This window comes from Glossina fuscipes, unplaced genomic scaffold, assembly GCF_014805625.2.
Source record: "Glossina fuscipes isolate IAEA_lab_2018 unplaced genomic scaffold, Yale_Gfus_2 59, whole genome shotgun sequence".
In the NCBI taxonomy this organism is placed as follows: Eukaryota; Metazoa; Arthropoda; class Insecta; order Diptera; family Glossinidae; genus Glossina; species Glossina fuscipes.
Genome location: NW_023998431.1, coordinates 5,249,695 through 5,271,327, shown reverse-complemented (window position 1 = coordinate 5,271,327; position 21,633 = coordinate 5,249,695). Strand labels below are relative to the sequence as shown.

At 31.8% G+C, this 21,633-nt stretch overlaps 2 protein-coding genes across 3 annotated transcripts; one reads left to right on the top strand and one right to left on the bottom strand.

Annotated features, from left to right (window-relative positions):
- Positions 1–6,642: 6,642 nt before the first annotated feature.
- Positions 6,643–17,205, top strand: LOC119637496 (NADPH--cytochrome P450 reductase). 2 transcript variants are annotated; one of them, XM_038033536.1, is made up of 6 exons: positions 6,643–6,684; positions 14,158–14,346; positions 14,402–14,744; positions 15,504–15,628; positions 15,686–16,933; positions 17,000–17,204. In XM_038033536.1, the coding sequence occupies exons 2-6, from the start codon at positions 14,189–14,191 to the stop codon at positions 17,142–17,144; spliced, it is 2,019 nt and encodes a 672-aa protein (XP_037889464.1). In that variant the 5' UTR covers positions 6,643–6,684; positions 14,158–14,188; the 3' UTR covers positions 17,145–17,204. The 2 variants fall into 2 exon arrangements, with proteins under 2 accessions (XP_037889464.1, XP_037889465.1); XM_038033537.1 differs by lacking the exons at positions 6,643–6,684; positions 14,158–14,346; positions 14,402–14,744 and adding an exon at positions 15,063–15,398 and having other exon boundaries at positions 17,000–17,205.
- Positions 17,206–19,529: 2,324 nt separating this feature from the next.
- On the bottom strand, positions 19,530–21,051 carry LOC119637358. Its single transcript, XM_038033334.1, has 2 exons — positions 20,652–21,051; positions 19,530–20,578 (listed from the first exon to the last, which is right to left on the bottom strand). Exon 2 carries the CDS (start codon positions 20,555–20,557, stop codon positions 20,183–20,185), a length of 375 nt encoding a protein of 124 aa, XP_037889262.1. The 5' UTR covers positions 20,558–20,578; positions 20,652–21,051; the 3' UTR covers positions 19,530–20,182.
- Positions 21,052–21,633: the final 582 nt, after the last annotated feature.

The following is a 21,633-nucleotide window of genomic DNA, read 5'->3' as shown; positions in this document are numbered from 1 at the left end:
CATACATATCCTGACCAATGGCTATCTTGTACTACATCTCTCCTGTAAAGTGTTCGCATTTTGTGAAGAATAGAAAACATTGTTACACTTATGGTTCAATTATAAAATTTCTCGCTTAAAGCGGAACATCACCTTGTGCTCACGGTATCAAATTCTGAATCCATTCAAATTTGGCACAAACATTGAAAATTCTTACGCGCAAGTTGATATTGATAAAATGGTCGTAGGGCAGGAATAAAGAACTGGTTTTTTGTCCAAATCTTCTAAGATATAGCGGATAGAAAGCATATCCTATGCGCGATGCTACGATGGCTGCACAAAGCTGGAAAAAATTGACAATACCTACCCAATATTGCAGCGCATCAAAATTTAATTATTTTTCAATAACTTTATAATGCGCAAAAACAGGCTTCAAAAACGCCATAAAATATATAAATTATTGATCAGTTTCAAATTTGAAGTGCACCTAAATATGTCCGTCTGTTCGTCTGTACATTTGTCGGTCTGCGCAACTGTGTAAACATTCTCAAAAGAATTTGTAAGTGACTTGAACTTTTCCGAAGGGCATGCCTACGACGCTCACATGCCTATGCGACAATGACTTTTATTTTAAAAATGGAAAAAATCAATAGTCCTTTTACTTTCTTTTTATCTGTTTTAAGGTAAGGATGATGGATATAAAACTCTCGGTCACGACCGAATGTAATTTTCTCACTTGTTTCTATTTGTGTAGGAAATACGTGAAAATTGTTGCTGTTCACCTGTTGCCGTTTTTAAGTGATGTGCAAGAAAAACTCTATTATTATTATTATTATTATTAATTTCGCCAGAGAAATAAATTCTAAGACTAAACTCTTAAAAGCACTAGCATCTAAGACTATCGGCTTTTATTAAAAACTCTACCGCACTTGAGATTCGAACCCACAACCATTGACTTGCTAGTCGAGATTCCTCGCCTTCGGCTACTCAGGCGGATACGAAAAAATCTAATAAGCAGAAATGATGTCAATTCATGTTGCACTGTAGGTGCGTTCTTTGGCCGATTTGGCTTATTTTCAACACCAACCTGCTTGCAAGAACCTTCAATATTTTTACCAAATTCGAATCCAATACTTTCATCTTTGAGACCGAAAGAATGCGGGCCACAGACATTCCACAGATGAACAGATGGACATGCTTTAAAAGGCTCCATTAAAAACCGGCCATAGAATCAATGAAATTTATTTTATCGAAAACTCGATACTTATTCAAAACATTTATCTTTGAACCAGTAGTTAGCTTTAAGCATTTTACCTCCGAGAACTGATTTTTCTGGTCGTTTACAAATTTATCCAGGTTGACGAAATGTTAATGTCTGTCGTTGCTTTCAATATTTTAATGCATACATCTACATTTCATATGCTTCGTGATATAATGTGTGTGTGTGTGTGTGTGTATAATGCACATTATGCTTTGCATTTATTACACTTTACCCCAACCAAACGTGTATTTTTTATTAACCAAAGGTTTATATCGATTAGAAAGACTTTACAAATCGCATACGATGCCTTGATTTTCGCAATAAAGAGTGAAATCTATTTACCTACATTTTAAAATTGCGTCCATAATATGAAGTAAGACCTAATCTTTTTCCTCCTAAAGAAATAAATTAAAATTTAAACTATGTCGACCTCTTCGTTTTCAAATAATTTTTATTCAAGAAGAATCTTTTCCTTATGCAACATTATTGCAAGGCACACAACATATTTTATAGGAAACGTGTGCATCTATGTTGTGCTTTATTTGTGATATGTTACTGCTTTAGGTTATGCACGCTGATATATTTACGCGTAAGACGCTTTGTCATATATGTATGCTGTTTCAACTACATATGCCGTCGTATTTACACAACACATTAGATCGACAATGCCATCACACCTTTTTGCCTTCGATATTAAAAGAGACAATGAAAACATAATATATTTGGATTTTGATGAAAGCAATAACATCATCCATCCATTCGCTCATTATAAGTAGGGACTGTATATCTTGCATATCATATACATTCATTTTTCATACAAGGAAGGATACGAACATAAAAAACAGCATATTATTAAAAATTGTTATTCGGTGGGACATCCTTTTACTTAATAACGTCAATTTAAACGTTTCGACATATAACGTGTAATTTTTCTTATGTAAGAAACAGGGATCTTACTCCATACTTTTTGTATACTATTTTTCACAGCTTGGACGAGATTGGAAGAAATTGAGTATTTTCGCACAAGCCGGTCTAATTCATCACCAGATGTGAGCGTCATAAAAAAATCTGTGGAATGAATTAGACTGGCGTGTGCGAAAACACTCAACATCTACCGTTCAAGATTTGAAAAATAGTATACAAAAAGGATGGAGTAAGATCCCTGTTTCCTACACAAGAAGAATTATACAAAATATATCAAAACGTTTAAATGACGTTATTAAGCAAAAAGGAATATTAATATTAACAAATATTAATTTTAATATCAATTTTTAATAATATGCTGTTTTTTATCTTCGTATCCCTCCTCATATGATAAAACCCCAATATTAATGACGCTATGTTTTTGAGTTGTCGCGGTTAGAGACGTCTCAGATCATAAGGAAGTCATAAAAAAAAATTTTTTTTCAAATAAAAAAATTATTATGGCCGTTATTCCGGAATACATACTTTGAATCAAATTCATAAAAACTATGATAAGAAAAATTAGTCGCCAACTGCTATCGAATGCAGCGATCGATCACAATGCCAGAAGACGGTCGGGATGACCAGTAGATTGGGCACATATAAATTGATTTCTTTTATTCAACTTGCTTTACTTGAATCATGTAAAAATTTTAATCTGAAAATGTTCGAGAATTGTTGTTATTTTAAGAATGCACATCTTTTTACATTTTACGCTTCAGTTGTCAGACATTCCCTGAAATGCATTTGTATTCCTGCGGCTCAGTTTAAGCGGGAATATGCTAAATTCTTTCTTTCCAGAAAAGGAAAAAGTCATTGGAAACAGTGACACTTGAGAAGCGTATCTCTTGTAATTTCAAAATATGTTTATTAGAAAAGACACGAAAAGATAAGCAAGTATTTAAAGCGACTATAATCTCCTACTTCTTCCTGGTCACATGAGCATTCTTATTCGTATGCATATTTATGTAAAGTTGACATTCTTTGATTCCCAAATGTGCTTTAGATACAGGTTGAAAAGTGCAAGTGTAGGATTATTAAACTGGGAAAGTTCGTTGTGGATAGTCGCCCTAAACATATTAAGAAATGTGCACAATACGCAATCTATAACTCATGTTATTCCGCATGAGTAGCCGAGCAAGTAAGAGTCGCGACTATGAAATAAGCGTTCGTGGATTCAGATCTCAGTTCGGTAGAGTTGACTTTGACTGAGTACTCAGTCGGTAAGGGCATAACCTTTTCTGATTGAGCACATAGCCGCTAGTTTGCGTCCAACACCTCTCTGTTTCCGTCTTTATTTCTCTTTCCTCAGTTAATTGTGGCCGTCATCATGTTAATTGGTCATATAAAAAATTGGGCATATAAAAAAACTATTAAACTAAGGAATATTGCGATACTACACCTTGTTATATACTATTATTATTATATGTAGTCTTTGAGTTCACGAATGTTCTTGGTGAAATAAAAATGTCACCTTATTTTCGATGGTGAATACGAAAAGGTTCTGATACCCTGTGCTAGATATGGCGACACCTTATACAAATCAATGATAAACTGATCATTGCGATGCAGACATTCAAATTTATGCAAAGCTTTTGAAGAGAAATTGTATATGAGCAAACACGATTACCATCCCCAAATGATAGCTTCCCAGTTTGACATCCCGCTTGTAACGTCTAGGGATAACCGTCGTAAACTCCAAAAAATGAATGCGATTATAGGTTAGTGTAGATATATATTGTTCGAATTTCTAAAACAATAAGCGTGAAAATGTAATTTGCGCCGATCAATTCTGTAGTGGATTCTATGTGCCCAGAGTGCTTTTAAAACGCACTTCCAACAATATTCGCCTCAGCAATTTCGAAGGTCAAAGGACCTGATCAAAAATCCATCACGAATATTTAGTCGCGCTATTTAGGCATTAAGAATATGATCTTGAAATTTTCCCTATATTCCTGTGTTTCTAGTTAATCAATTTCAACAACTTTCATGTATCTACCTTGAGTCGTACATTTTTAATATTGGTAAGGATAATTTTCCTATTTACCTGTTACCTATACTTTCCTGAATAGTTAAGATTTCTTATATATTATTAGGCTTAAGCTGCAATGTCGATGTTATCTTGACCAGACGCAGGGGTCAGGCGTTAAAACTGCGCATATTTAAGTGTCTGGATGGATAACTTGACACATGTGTGCATAGAAAATGTAGTATACATTCTAAAATGAAAAAGCGACAAAGAAATCTAGAGATTTAAAAAAGCAACAAAATAAAAATATGAAGAGAGGATAGAAAGAAAGAGGAAAAAGTTGGATTTTTAGTAAAACCGTACCGTAGTGCAATGTAAGCAACAAAAGCAATACGTATATGTTACAAAGATTTTGGGCACTAGAATAAGTATAAGAGTGTAGAACAACTGATTGCGGATATTTCTGAATGTCTTTTCATACAAATGAAAGTTACCAGAAAAGTTTTGAAACCTTATATACGTTCTAATTATTTTTTTGAGTATTGAAAATTAAAAACGATCAACATGACGTATTCAATGATTCTAGTCTCAATACACCTGATCCAAATATAGTAGGTATTTGCGTTTATTTTGGCCAGCAACATCTATTGATGAAAATGATAAACAAATGCGATATATCAACGTACATACCAGTTAAATTCAATTACGTTTGACCTTTTTCAACATAAAATAACAGTTCACATTTGATATCATCGAGTTATTCATTGTATATAGGCGCTAATCATCGAACGTTCAAAATTGCCGACAAAATTTCCGACATTCGTTACTTTCATTTGCTTTCGCTGCTGGCCAGGCAAACAAAGCAGAGTTTTCTGTGACGTGTTGTAACTGGCGTTGAAAAGTGCATCTGCTACGACAATCCTGAGGGCAAAAGGTCATGAGCCATCCACCCATCGGTATCCAAGCGAAATACCCATGGGCATAAAGTTTTGCTGTGAATATGGTGGGATCAGCAAGGTGTACTGCATTACGAGCTACAAAAAACCGAATGACCCTGGCTATTACAGATGTTCACCGACGTTAATTGAACAAATTGAACGATGTATTGTTGCAAAAAAATACCAGCAACAGCGATTATCAGACGCAAAGCCGCCGTCGGTGCAGCTTTTGTCCAGAATACAATGTAGCAGCTCGAACGGGCAGCTCTGTCGTGCATAGGTATAGCGCATTCGTTTTCTAAATATTGAACAAATACGAAAATGAGTTGCTGATTGGATCGCTGCCAAAGTAGTAGTAACGCTTTTTCGACACGGTATCACCATATTGCCAGAAAGATGAGGAAAAGTTGTAGAATATGATGGAAAATAATTTGATTAACATATATTGTATCAATTTTTCTCAATGAATGCATATTTCAAATGAAAAAACGGGTCAAAATACATGTTAGCACCTAATACATAAAACTTATTTTCTCGTTTTCAGTTTAAAAAGCGCTATGGGCCGCTAAGCAAAAAGTATATATAGTTGTTTAGGAAATGTGTAAATGGTAAATTTTGAACTTTTGTACCAAAGGTATTCAGAGCGTTTGAATCCTTTCAATTTGTACAACAGAATTCGAATGCATCAGCATTAGAATTGGCGGAGATTGGCAATCATTAAGAGAAGGAGAAAAAAGCAAAAAAAAAAAATGACTAAGGCATCACATATCGTTACGATATCGCTAATTTAGCCTTTACACAAAACATATGCATGCGTACATATATATGGAGATCTTTAGCGATTTAAAATGCATTGTTGTAAAGGAGGTGAGATCGGCTTATGCACGTATACACTTTTCTATGATGTGTAAATATAGTATTTATATATATATTTAAATGCAAATATTCACATAACAACGTGCGATTTATATTTGTTGATAGGTTTGTTTTTATTATTCATTTTTTTGTGCAGTTTTATTATTTTCCTTTTTCTACACTTTATTTTTTTATGTATTCTCTCTTGCTTTTTATGTTATGTACTTTTATGTTTTAAGTCGACTGTGTTGTGCATGCGTGTGCGATTACTTTTCATTTTTTTGTTCCAATTGTTCGTCGTTATTCACTTTTGCTATCATCGATATATTAACTTCAATTTCAGTCATGTATTATATTTCAAAGTGGGGAGATGTTTAATGCTTCACTTTTTAAAACGAGTTAAAAATCTTTAAATAATTTACTTATCGTGTTATATGAACTTTGTTTGCATATGCAAAAATACAAAAAAACAAAAAAAAAAAACATTTGCGGAAAAACAAACGGTCAAGTAAGCGACGTTCTTAAATGTATATCATAAAAACGATTAAAAACTATCAAACAAGCAAAAATTACGCGAATTCGTTGTTCACTTAAATACAATTAATAAAAAATTATATATATTCATATAAATATATATATTATATATATACGCGATATATATATATATGTATATTCTCAATTAAAAAAAAAAATTGGTTTTTTTTTTTTATTTCTCTAAGGTGAGTTTAAAAAGAAGAGATCAAAGTGCAGTACCGTTTGACAAGTAAAGTGGAAAGAAAACTTAAAGCCAGTGAAATGTGTTGGCTGTAAGCTGGTTTCCTGTTTATGTGCGTTGCTACAAGCATATGAATACGAATACAAGCTAGTAAAAGTGAACTCTTCGCTCATTTATATATATATATATATATATATATATATATATGTAAATTCGTTTTTTAAATCTTACTTGCCGATTTAATTCTTTTCACATAATCGTCTGTATTCGTCGAAAGTCAAGGTTAAATGTGATGATTAAATGACAATATAGTTAGTTAAGAGTTCGTTTGTATAACGCGCGCATACACATTGCCACATAAAACCATGCTTCAATTTATTAAACAAGAAGCAAAAAAAAGGAAAAGGTTATTTGATTCGGCTAACGCCGAATTTCTGATACCCAGCATTTACAATATGCGTTGTATTCAAGATACTTCGTTTATAAGTTGAAATATATTATTTTTCTGAAAAGAGGAAACGCGATAAGTCGTTCTTTGATGAAGATAAACGAAGTTATGCCGTCTATCGAAAGAATTGCACATACTGTAAATAAATATTATTATTATTATTATTAATTTCGCCAGAGAAATAAATTCTAAGACTAAAATCTTAAAAGCACTAGCAGCATCTAAGTCTATCGGCTTTTATTAAAAACTCTACCGCACTTGAGATTCGAACCCACAACCATTGACTTGCTAGTCGAGATTCCTCGCCTTCGGCTACTCAGGCGGATTGTAAATAAATATTTATTATTATTATTTTAATTTTAGACTAATGAAATAAATTCTTAGATTAAAAAAGATGCATTGAGCACTAGCAACACAGGCTATCGGCTCTGTAAATAAATGAAAATGACAAGAAGTACGTAAAGCAATATAAGCATCGCCCGCTTTACTTACATTTCGAATAAGATCAATGAAATAAAGATTAAAGTGCAGGGAATTTTAATTTAATTCATGTTAAAGAAGAGCGTGCAGTGTAGTGTAGTAAAGTGACGCCTTTAGCTTACATATCCATGCGTCAAACATATACAAGAATCTAATATAGTTACCTCGATGGTGGATATTAAGAAGAAATGTGTATAAAATCGTTAATGTAAGTTGGCCTAACCAAACTTGACGAAAACAAGTTGTCACTTTAATACCGATCTTTACCGGTCTTCCTCTTCTTTTTTGCTTTTTCTATTTTAGTAGTGAGCGTGCTGCGCAATCGAGACAAGCGAAGAGTATCTAAGACTTAATTCAATTGCAACGATAAAAAGAAAAGAAAAAACCTGACACAGTTACAATAAAAGCAATTTTTTAACGCTTAGAACACACACTAATAATATACGTAACCAAGCGCCTTGACAATAATTAAAAGAATAGCAATTCACGCTTACGCGCTTATAAATATATTTTTAAAAGCTGATAAATGGCAAGGTTGTTACTATTAATTTTGATTTAATTCAAATGATTTCTTAACAAACATTTTTCAAGATAACATTTTCGCTTCGCATAGACGGTATTGACAATAGCGACTTCTCCATGATTTGCATGAAAAGTATTCATTAATTGTATAATACATTACTTATAATTAATATACGGGTATGGTGATTTATTGCTTTCATAGAAACTGTTTTTTTTTTTTTTGTTGTTGTCCTAAATCGCATAATCGCAGCGATTGCATTTTTCAATAACTGATATCAGATATATATGGAATATAAGAAGTAAGGAGGCGGTCTAGGTTTGGGTTGAATTTTTTCTTCTCTTTTTGAGAAAAAAAAGTGCAATCAGTATAAAACATAACAAAGTAAGGCTATATTTTTTTAAAGAAATTTCTAAAGACGGATTATTACTTGAGTGCATGAAAACATGAGAAAAATACTCAATGTATTATAAAAAGCATTTAGTCTTTAAAAAATGTAAATTAATAAATGGTTATTTAAAAAGCATTTAATAAACAGAATCAAGAATAGTGGATAATAATACACTGAAACTGTGTATGAAGATCTTAGGTCATATTTGCCGCCTCACGGTAATTCTGTACTCATGCAACTTTTAATCACTGAATTGCAATGCCCTCGTTTACGCCTCACGCCTTTATTCAAGCACTCAATACTATTAAAGAGGTGCAATAAAGTCTAAAGGAGATAATATTTTGACAATGGCTGACATATCTTCATATCTTTAATGGTTCGGAAATAATCTTCGGAATATTTAAATAACGTGAACTAAAGGCACGCGAATATTTAAACCATTTTTCTCTACTTAGCTTTCAAGAGCTAATATCACGATAAAGTTTAGTTTCTCACTTTGTTAGTGTAGTCGCAAAGGCTCCACCTCTAGTACGGTTCACTTAATTTTTGAAGCGCTGCGGTCCGGCTTTCTTAACACGATACATGATGCTTTCTCGACATAACTGCTCCAAAATTGTGTTTGAGCAGTGTATTTAATTTTACTTCGGGTTACCTGATTTGCTCATTTCATTCCATTCCTCCAGAGTTACATACATACATATTTTAACATCTGCAACTAGCCAGCATTATTTTTATTATTACATTTAATAAGCTCAAGTTATTTTTCATGTAAATAAAATATTTTGTCAAAGTTAAGTTTATGAGAGGTAAGTCATCTTGCTTCCACATCTCCTCGTTTTCAATAACCTATTCATCTACAGCGTTTAACCGTCGATCGATTGATGGTTTGTATAAACACCGTAATACCACTTATCGTGATCGGCATAGCAAGGTGTTTTTAGTTGACGTTATGAGATATTTAAAATTTTTAAATTTGCACTTGCTCCGATTGGCACAGAGTAGAGTTTTAAAAGTTGAAAATAAATTTTAAAATTGAAATATGTCACTATTTCTTTGTTTAGGTTATTTGATAAAATGTTACAATTTAAACTGAGGATAACTTGGGATAGCTGAATTAGCAAATAACCAAATGCATTTAACCAAGCTAAGCAAAGAGAATTACAGATTAAAAGTATGGCCATGTTAATGACCATTTCAACCGGTTGAGACTACTTCTAACTTGACTGCAAAAAGATGATTAAAAAAAGATGATATTATATTAATGTTAAAGATAATGTCTGACCCATATATAGTCATCAAATGATTATACAGTTTTTATTCTACTTTTGTCATTAACATACGCATCATCTATATACGCAAATATTGAAATAATAACTAAAAAAAAAAAAAATGTAGGTTCACTGATATCCACAATGAAAGAGTAGGTTGTTATCGCTTTTCAAAAGGTAACAAACATTTACCATAATGGAATCTATTAATAGCAAGTGAAAAATCTATGTAAACTTTACGTCGAATTTCAGAGACGCAACGTGTTCTGCAAATAAATAATAAGGATACTTTTGAGTAGTTTCAAATTGCGCTAGTAAAAAAAGTAGTACGATATGTTCAAAAGTATATGAAAATATTTTTAAATTTTAAGCTTAGTTATGGATTATGGTGCAAAGTAATATGTATGAATTTCCGAATGAGGTGTTCGACCGTCAACATCCACAGTTTAATTGTAGACTTCTAAGCAGTAAAAAAATAGCTGACAGTTCACACATATACACTCGCATGTAAACGTGCGCGTACACGTACATGCACACGCATACTCAATGCAATGTTCAGGTTGGAGTTTTTGAAACGTAAGTTATGCATACACGATATGCCAAATTTTTCTTGTGCTCATCTAACCGCAAATAACTAAAAATATATGTCATTGATTTGAAATGAAAGCAAGACAAGATTTATGTATCCTTTGGAACACCAAACGCATAATGCTTTACTTCGATTAGACTAAAATAACTAGAGACAATATATTTCGGGCTTGGATGGAATGTAATAATAACAACCACAACAACCACCACTGACTTGGACACTACAATTAATTGCAGTATTAACCCCATCCAACTAAATCGCATCGAACTTATCATAAAGAAAACAAAAAGTATTTTTATATGGGTTTCTCGTTTCACAACACCTTCCACATCATCACACGCACATCATCTTGCATTTTCAACTTTAATCTGGACGTTTTATCAAGGAGAAATTAAGAAAGAAAAAGCCTACCTGTTTCTCGATAAATGTTGACATAACCTTTATCCGATTTATCTGCAATAGTAAGGGTAATAAGAAATAATTTGAATTCCTGATTAATTTTTTGAGACACAGCTTTGAGGTCATAATCATTTTTCCAACAGACAAAATATATCGATGTATCTAAATTGTTTCCGCTGCACGCAATGCTGGAAAGTAATTATATAATGTACATAAACCGCCTCTGTCGGGAATTCTGATACGTATTGCTGTACGTGACAAACAACAGGTAAATTTAATTTGACCTCTGTGTCGGGTATAAAAATCGGTTTCATGTAATGTAATTCGTGCATATGGAAATTTTCGAAAAACTAAAAAAAAAAATGCAAACACTGTCGAAAACTGATGGTCTGAAATTTCTAAATAACGATAGTACATGATTTAAAATAAAAAAAAAACGTGCTATACTTGATTTGACGAGAGAAAGCAAAGAGATTGTTAAGATTGACTTTCAATAACCGATTTGCATAGCGAGGAAAAATGAGAAAATTGTTCCATATAATAAATGGAGATGGAAATATTTTTGAAGGCTCATCGGTGGCGAAACAAGGTGCTAATAATTTGATTTATCTTAATGCACTTAATACATATATATGCACACATTGAAAATAATTTAAGAAACTTAATTTAATAATTTCACAGTATATGGTAGTATGAAAACTGGTCAATATGTACGTGTATCCACGCGTCAGACAATTATTACAGTGAGGTCAAGTGGTCAAGTAAATGAGACGAGAATTATGTAAATATTCGAGCATTTGAAATGACTGCAGTATGAACTGCAGTAACGATGAACTGATGGCTTTTGCTAGCAATACCAAACTTCTCCAACCTGTACAGTATGTTTTTTATGACGCTTGCCCTGTACCAATTGTTATATAATTGTTATAGGTGTTGTTCTTATTTTGATCTAGAAAAAAAGAGGTAAAAAGATAGGTAAACGTCCAGATGCATATTGCACTAGACTGACTGCCTAGTTTGCACTGAATACGGAGTAATTTGATTGACAGATTAGCATTTCAGTTGTCATGTGACCACATATCCAATAAATTTTTCTCTTTTCGTAAAGTGATAAATTTTAGGAATTAATTGCGTATACATATTTATTTCCAAAATTTATAGAAATTTTTAATTCCATTATTTAGATTTCCACCATAACACCTTGTTCAAGGTCTGCGTCTGGCTTATCAGACAAATGTTCGCTCAATAATCTATAAAGTTTTCAGCAATCTCAAGTTGCGATCGAGCGATTGTTTTTGCTTAAATGTTGACGAAAAGGAGACTTTCTTTCATCTAACATATAGTTCCTTTTTCTTTAAAGGCTAAGGGGCTAGTTTTGATGTGTTTTAATTTATTGTTGAAGATTTTGTTATATATAGAAGTAACTTTTAAAAACTCCATAAAAAGTAAGGAAATTGAGTCATATTTATGTGATTCTTAGATACGTGAATGTGATCTAGAGAAACAGGCCAGGCCGTGTTTCATATTATTTTAATTTTAGAAATTTAGGATTGATTGATCGGTAAGTTATTTAACAATTACTTAAAATCGTACATAATAAGTTTGTACGGTTGCCTACAAGCTACTTCCAAAATGTATAATATAATTTTGGATATTGTATATTCGTGCATCATATGGTCCGCCCTTCCACATGGACGATTAATTGTACAATATAATCTTCATATTTCAGTCTATTGGTGGGTTTCAAAAAATTCGATGGAAACCAAAATACATTTTTTCTTTATTTTAGCCTTTAAAGCGTATATTTAAATATTCCCTAAAATAGAAAGAAGTTGATTTTAATGAATTTTGCTGAATAAATATTCTGTCAAATGCGGGATGTCTATAATTGTGTACATATTCTTAAAAGTTTTCAGAATTTTGAAAACATAAATAATTTTACGTGAAAACAATATATACATACGAATTAAATACATTTTAAACGCAACCTTCCGAGTGACGTCATATACCCTAGTAATATGTGCACCTTTCGATCATTTCCTATTGGTATTTTAAATATTTTATTTTTAAGATTTGTTAACCGAAATCGGCGAATGCCGTCATTGTATTAGGAATTAATTAATTTATGCACTATAAATATTTTAAATTTAGTCTTTGCACATTCTTTAGATACAAATTCAAAAATAATGCGAACGATTATTAGTTCGTTTTATGAGCAAAAATATCCTGCTATTATTTATGTACAATATATATGTATATATATATATATATATTTTAACTTTAGCGTGTAAAGTGTAATTAATTTTACTTTTTTAAAGCGAACAAATTCAAAAAGGAATGTATGGGAGAAATACTATCGGCAAGCAGCCAAGTATCGATTTTTACAATTGTTTAAAACGAAATGCGCAGTTTTTAAAAGATTCGTATTTGCTCCTCTAGTTAGTTAGTGCTATATTGCTTATGTGTTGTATTTAAAACAACTGAGGTGTGCTGAGGCATTTCGGAACTTATTTGCGTCGCTGTTAGTTTCTTAAGGGATTCTTTATTATAATTAATAGGAAGAGCGCTCAAGGTTACATACATAAATATGTAAGTGCTATTGAAAGCGAGGATTGCTTAATATACGATAATTGGAATCACATTTTTACACAATTTTATTACAGTCCCTCATACAAGCAATATTTATGTACTGATCTTATTTAAATTATTCTGATCGAAAGAAAGTCAAAGGAATGTTGTAATGTAGACAAACTTTTGAAAGTCTAATTTAGGAAATAGGTTAGCATTATCGATTTTACTTATTGTGAACAGACGACAACACCGATCTTCTGTAACTTTTTGAGCTTGGTCTGACGACGGTGAAAAAAACTTGTGTTCGAATTTCGAGAAAACGGACATAAGTGATGCATGCATGCATATAATGGCCAAATTGATTGTATTGTTCATGTCTATCAGGTATATATTTATATATATATATATATATATATATATATGTTATTAAAGAGAGTCCGATTCGTACTTTTATAGATTGATTGAAAACATTTGATTAATTCTGCGACGCATGAAAGTTTACATAAAAAAACAGCCGTTTTTTATTGTTGCCGACCGTATTTTAATAACATTAAAATTACAAACCCAAAATAAGTTAGTAACTCATGGCTTGGCTTTTGTGTTTTTCAGTTCGTAGTGAAATAATACAGTCTTTATTTGAACAAACTGTTAATTGAAAACACGCTATATTGGACCTAAAAAATCGTCCACTTTTGTGAAGTTGATTTTTGCAATCAACTGTTTGAACTCATGAAAGCCATGTCCATTACCATTCCTATCTTATCGTAATTACCTAGCGAAAATTTAGTTCATAATTTATTTTTCTTTTCAGTTTAAAATTATTTTAAAAGGAAATCTGTAAAATGGCTGATGGAAAAATCGAAAACGTTGTCAGCGGCGAGGAGCCATTTTTAGGTACTTTGGATATTGCGCTCTTAGTGATACTGGTAGCAGGTGGCACTTGGTATTTTACACGAAATCGTACCAAACCTGAAGAACAAGGTCGTACTTATTCCATACAGTGAGTGCGCAGTAACTTTTTTTCGTATTTTAATTAATTGCTAATTTTGAAAAAGGCCCACCACTGTGAGCACTGCAGCAGTAACAGATAATTCGTTTATTAAGAAATTGAAAGCATCGGGTCGTAGCCTAGTAGTGTTTTATGGCTCACAAACCGGTACAGCTGAAGAATTCGCTGGCCGTTTGGCTAAAGAAGGTATTCGCTATCGCCTAAAAGGAATGGTAGCTGACCCCGAAGAGTGTGATATGGAGGAATTATTGCAGCTAAAGGATATATCTAATTCATTGGCAGTCTTTTGTTTAGCCACATATGGTGAAGGTGATCCTACTGACAATGCTATGGAATTTTACGAATGGATTACAAATGGAGATGCCGACTTGACCGGTTTAAATTATGCAGTAAGTAGTGTATGATACTAACAACTACATAGTTAAAGTTTGATAAGCAACATTTCTATAAAGAATGTATTTTTTAAAGAATTTAAATAGTTATTTATTTATACTATTTATTGCTTTAAAATCACTAAAATGATCATAAAATTGAATTACAATAATTTTTTTTATTTATTAAATACCAGAATTATTTGAGATGAATATTGATGTAATATTTACGGCTTTTGCATTATAAATTTGTATTACAACCATTTTAAAAAGTCATTATACAACGCTGTACATGGTGTAAATAGCCAGCTGTTTTTTAATCAATAATGTCAACACATAGTTGTTATCGAATGGGAAAATGAAAAATGAGTGTTACTCTCTTCTAATCTTTAATTATTGCATAAATAGAATGAATAGAATTCGTATTTTGATTGCGGATTAATTATTGGGAAAAGCCGCCGGTCAGAAAATGAAAATTGTGTAAAAATTCAAAAATTCTTAAGATTAATTTATGAAATGTTGATTAGGAAGCGGTCATGGGGCCTACTTTGCACACGATCACCAGTGGAAGTACTAAAGAACAAATATTTGGATATAAATACGTATCAATATCGAACTACAATATCAGTTAACACCAGTAATAATTTAATATTCGATAACTATATAAATCGGGTAAAATTATTTCCAAAATTTCAATTAAAAGCAGAGATATTGCTTGATAATGAGAATGAAAATATAAATGGAACGATTTTCTTATGCACAGGTGTTTATTTTCAGGTGTTCGGTTTGGGGAATAAAACTTATGAGCACTACAATAAAGTTGCCATATATGTGGATAAACGCCTAGAAGAATTAGGAGCGACACGTGTTTTTGAACTCGGCCTCGGTGATGACGATGCCAAGTATGTATTAATTTGTTTATGAAAATTTTTATTAATTGTTTTTTGCTCTCATTTTAGTATTGAAGATGATTTTATTACTTGGAAGGATCGCTTTTGGCCAGCTGTATGTGATAACTTCGGTATTGAAGGTAGCGGCGAAGAGGTTCTCATACGTCAATTTCGCTTATTAGAACATAATGATGTTCAACTTGATCGCATTTACACCGGTGAAGTAGCTCGTCTACATTCTTTGCAAAATCAACGACCTCCATTTGATGCCAAAAATCCGTTTTTAGCTCCTATATTAATTAATCGAGAACTACATAAAGGGGGTAATCGATCTTGTATGCATATTGAACTCAATATAGAGGGCTCGAAAATGCGTTATGACGCTGGTGATCACGTGGCCATGTATCCTATTAATGACAAGGACTTGGTAGAAAAATTGGGTCTATTATGCAATGCAGATTTGGATTTGGTATTTTCCTTGATTAACACCGATACGGATAGTAGCAAAAAACATCCGTTTCCCTGTCCTACTACCTACCGCACCGCTCTCACTCATTATTTGGAGATTGCTGCTATTCCTAGAACTCATATACTCAAAGAATTAGCGGAATACTGTAGCGATGAAAACGATAAGCAGTTTTTACGCTCAATGGCTTCCATAACACCTGAAGGCAAAGAAAAATATCAAAGTTGGGTACAAGACGCCTGTCGTAACATTGTGCACATTTTGGAAGACATTAACTCCTGTAAACCGAGTATAGATCATGTGTGCGAGTTGCTGCCACGTTTGCAACCGCGTTATTATTCAATATCCTCCTCCTCAAAATTGTATCCAACCAAAGTACACATAACGGCTGTTTTGGTGCAATATAAAACTCCAACGGGGCGTCTTAACAAGGGTGTAGCTACAACTTATTTAAAGGCGAAGAATCCTGAAGAAGGTGAAGTGAAGGTACCCGTTTTTATACGTAAATCTCAGTTTCGCTTGCCTACTAAACCGGAAATACCAATTGTTATGGTTGGCCCAGGAACTGGTGTAGCACCTTTCCGTGGCTTTATACAAGAACGTCAACATTTGCGTGATGAAGGAAAGCAGGTTGGGGAGTCTATATTATACTTTGGTTGTCGAAAGAAAAGCGAAGATTTCATTTATGAAGAAGAATTAGAAGAATACGTTGAGAAAGGCACCTTAACTCTCAAAACAGCTTTTTCACGGGACCAAGAAAAAAAAATCTATGTAACGCATTTACTTGAACAGGATGCCGACTTGTTATGGCGAGTGCTTGGTGAAAATAACGGTCACTTTTACATATGTGGGTAGGTTGAATACGATTTGTATTTTAAATGTGTTTGCAAGTATTTATTTTCTCAATTTTTTTATAGTGATGCCAAAAATATGGCAGTAGATGTGAGAAATATTCTAGTTAAAATTCTAAAAACCAAAGGCAATATGAGTGAACCTGACGCTGTGCAATACCTTAAGAAGATGGAAGCACAAAAACGCTATTCTGCCGATGTGTGGAGCTAGAAACTTTTTATTAATTCACTATATTAATTCTTCTAGGCCGTTTTTTGGTCGTCGTGGACAGTGCAAATAGCAATGGTTGCAGCCTTTATATATATATATATATATATATATATATGCTGCTTTCATTATGGCGAAATATAATTCCATTTTCCAGCGATGTCTAGTTTCAGTCCATGCGTATATTATGTAGTTGCAAGCAATATTTCCGGTTTGGGATTAATTTTTCTTAATTTTTAATTGTAATGATAATTATGTTGCTGAAGTGAATGACAACAAGTGCAAAATGTATTTTTATTAGTATCGTTTTTAACAAAAAGAAAACAAATTGTATTTTATAAAAGCAAAGAATATAAATATAAAGCGACAACATTTAATTTCACTATGATTTGTGTCAACGTTCTATAATTTCCTTTTGTATAGTATCGATTTAAATCTAGAAGCATTCTAATAAACTTTGTAATATTTGCAATTATATAATTTCCCTCACGGAGAGTGGAATTGAAAGGCTTCTGCTATTTAATTGAACATTCGATTTGTTATGTGAACTTAAATGTGATATGTTTAGTTTCGTATCTTGCGATTACCATTTAAATTTGTTCGTCGATTAGACACCACATTTTTTTTAATGAGAAAATGAGTCGGAGACGATGAATAGGTAGAAATTTTTTTAGCGTGCGTACTAACGATTGAATTTAAAGTCTAGCAAGCAAAAAAAAAGTGTAATATGATATTATATACACACTCCAAACGTCTCGCATCAAATTGAAAAATCAGTTAAAGAATCAAAAGTAGAGCATTGTAGAAATATATATGCATATAAACTATAAATTTTTACAATACACACATCAAGACACTCTATACCTACGTCAAATGAATAAGCGTTCGCTCCGTCTTTCAAACGGGGACTGTTATGTATTAAGAGATTTAGTCCAAGCTGTTTAAAACATTCATTGCCTCTTACTTAGAATAACATTTTTCTTTTGTTGTTAGTTATTTTTACAAATAGTTAAATCGGTTATTTTTTTGTTGAAAGCGAAATATTCTTATGCATTATAAGTTGATTAGTTTACATTTTTTAGCCAGTTAGAAGAACAAAAGAAATAACAAAGTATCTGTTTCAGGCGATGTATAATTGTAACGAAGGCAATGAATTATAGAAAAGAGAGAAAAAAATTGTTAAGAAGTTGATCAGGAACTCTTATTAAACGAACTTCTTTTTGTTTTTATTTTTTTGTTTGGGTTTTCTGAGAGGTTGCAATTTTAGATTTTGTTTCATTACGTGCGTTCTACTCTGTTTTCTTTTGCGGTTTGCCGAACCGAGTCGAACGTGTCGAACATTAAAATCATTTGAAATGAAGTACATAACATGGAAGTTTTATTTGAAAAACAATTATTGGAACTGCGACCGTAGTTCGTATGATAAATGTTGATTTCAAAGATAAGAAAAATTTTTGCATTAAAAAGTGAAAAATTTGGCAAATTAACAAATTTAAAATGGCAAAACTTGTTGAAGATGGGGTTCACGTTTATTTTTCTTTTTATTCATTTGGTTAGAATTAAATATGTATATAGAGACAAATTCTATGCAATTAGAAAATTGAGCTCTCATGGTTTAGATGTCGTTAGCGCCGTTTCAAGTAAAGCCTACCAAATATCTATGATTGATATTAAAAAAATCTTGAACAGGGTAATAATTAAAAAAAATATTAAGAAGATTGTGTAACAAATATATTGTATAACATCTTAGTTTCTAAGAAATTTATATAACAATTCTCAAAAATTTTCTAAATACAAATACTTATCAAGAGTTTAAAAAACTTAGTTTAAAGTTTCCCTTCTTTTTCTACTAATGACATCTGCGTTATGTGACTGCATTAATATTCCATAAAGAAAGCAGATTATTTTCATTTTTTCTCTAATTCTCATTATTTTTACGGAGAATCAATAGTTTCGAAAGCGAAGTAATTTGAAACCGTAATCAAAGAATGACGACGCGTTCATAAGACAATATTTATTTATTTATTTATTCCACTTATACAAGAAACTCAACTAAAACAAAATGGCAGTCGAGTTCAATTGACTCTTAAGTAAATCTTAAAATTAATTAATAATAAAACTTAGTATAAGTACAATAAAACAAATAAGGAGGAAAAAAAAGAAAAAAAAAAAAAAAATAAAGCATGTACACAACTAGCATAGAGCCACACCCACAACCCACGATACAGGACCAAATTGCAAGTGAACCCCTAAGCCATCACAAACATGCATAAGCTTGGCAACCGATAATTGTTAACAACAAATTAATTTTCGACTCATAATGACATATCTAAGGTTAAGTCAGTTTAAGTACGACATAGGTAAATCGCGCGTATTAAGCAATGTTGCTTTAATGGACTTTAAAGAGTCCAGAGAGAGAGAGAGAGAGAGAGAGTAAAAAATGCCATAGATATGCTTTATGAAGAACCGATAATTTATCCCTTTTTTGAGGTTAGATTTGAAAAATTTGCTTAAGGTTTAGACTTTCTTGTCAGATAATTACCTGCGTAGGTGCAAAGTCCTATTCAGTATTAACAGAAAATCGTATGTAAACAAAATTGAACATTAACATTGCGCATTATATGCATTGCTAGCGTATTTTAGAAAAGTAGGACCGCAAGCCGTATCGTATTATATAAATTTTATGAAGTGATTCTACGAACATATTAAAAGACCCCTTATATTTTCTCTCAATTTAGGACAGAGAATTTATAAATTGGATTTTAACCAAAAGCAGCTGCGTCTTGGTTTTTAAAGATAATTAATGCAGATTTATACTTTCAATATTCATATTATTAAGAAATTTTCCAATTTCCGCTTTGAATTGGCATCTATTTGAAATAATCGCATTTCAGATTTATATTTCGAAAGATTTTATCAATATGTATATATTAATTTAAATATGTTTTGCAATATAAGCAAAAGGAAATTTTTATACAACATATAATTACGCAAAATTATTGAGAATAGTTAATGATACATCTATTAACAATCATTTCGTATTAAGAATTATTTTCTTTGTTTGCCTCATCGTCCTGATCATAATCGTCGTTGCCCCTAAATGAATCGTTGGTAACAATGACCTTCTCCTCATTGGTAACATTGCCCCTTATTGCACGAAATTCCTTTAGCAATTGATTTGCTTCGGCACATTTATTTCGACATTTTTCAATGATATTCTTTAGATTGCTTATGTTCCGCGTGAATCGTTCACCTTCTTCTTCTGCCTCTTGCAGTATAAGGAGAAGCTCTGCAATTATCTTATATTCATCATTTTTGTGATGGTAATCATAATTGGACAAACAGAACATGGTTTTCTGCCGTAATTTCGCAATCTCTTCATCAACCAGTTTTAATGTATGGTCCAATTCACTCATGTTGCTCTCTTATTTGCTGAACTGACATATATAAAAGTGCAAATAATAAAATGGAGAAATTTTTAAGGAATTTGACCCCTTGATTTTTATTTACCTATCGGCGCCAATTAATTCCCAAATTATTCGAAAAAGAAATTGTGGCGGAATTTATGTCTGTGTGCGCTTTTGAGAGTTCCGCATTGAATTGGTCAAAAAAATTGTTTTTTTGACGTAGAATATATTTTAACTCAATCTCTCGAAAGTATAAAATTTCCAAATCCTCCCGCGAGATTAGAGTGTATAATTAATCAGACTTTAATTTAATTCTTCACTTTGGATTTTTTCTACTGATGGTATTTTAGAATAAATTTCGATGTCTCATATTAACAACTTCATTGAAAATCCAAAAATTTTATATTAAATAAAAAATGTGAAGCAAACAAACATACTATATGATTAATGATTGAAATGACGTTTAAATAAATATTAAAAAAAAAATATTTACTTGCAATGTTATCCTGAGTGCAAAATTTGAAACAGAGTGAAATGAAAGAGATGAAAATATCAACTTGAACATAATCTTTTCATTTCATGAAAATATCACCTTGAGCATGATCTTTTCATTTCGCATAATTTAAATAACCATATATGTGTCATTTTTTTTTGTAGTGTAGTGTTTTGGGATTCAAAATGCCCTTAAATTAAATGTCTATAAGGTGGTCAAGGAAGCTCGAAAACTTTTCATATTAAAGCGTCCTTTGTTATGCATTAGCGATTTAACCTTATTTTTGTAAGAACTCGTAACATTTAAAATCAGCTAGGGCTTTGTTATAATTTGTCTGAAGGTAATTAATGTTTTTAAATGTTTTAATTAATTAATATTTTTTCATTTTCATTACTACCTAATATTGTTTTAATAAAAAAAAAAAAAAAAAAACACGATAGATAGATTGCAAAATAGAGCGAAGATCCATTTCAGTATACATATATACATATATGTACATTGATTCCAAACGATATTTTTCTATAGTTCTATAGCAATTTGATATTTATTTAATAATAGGTCGTTTTAAATAAATATTGATCTGATTCTAGTT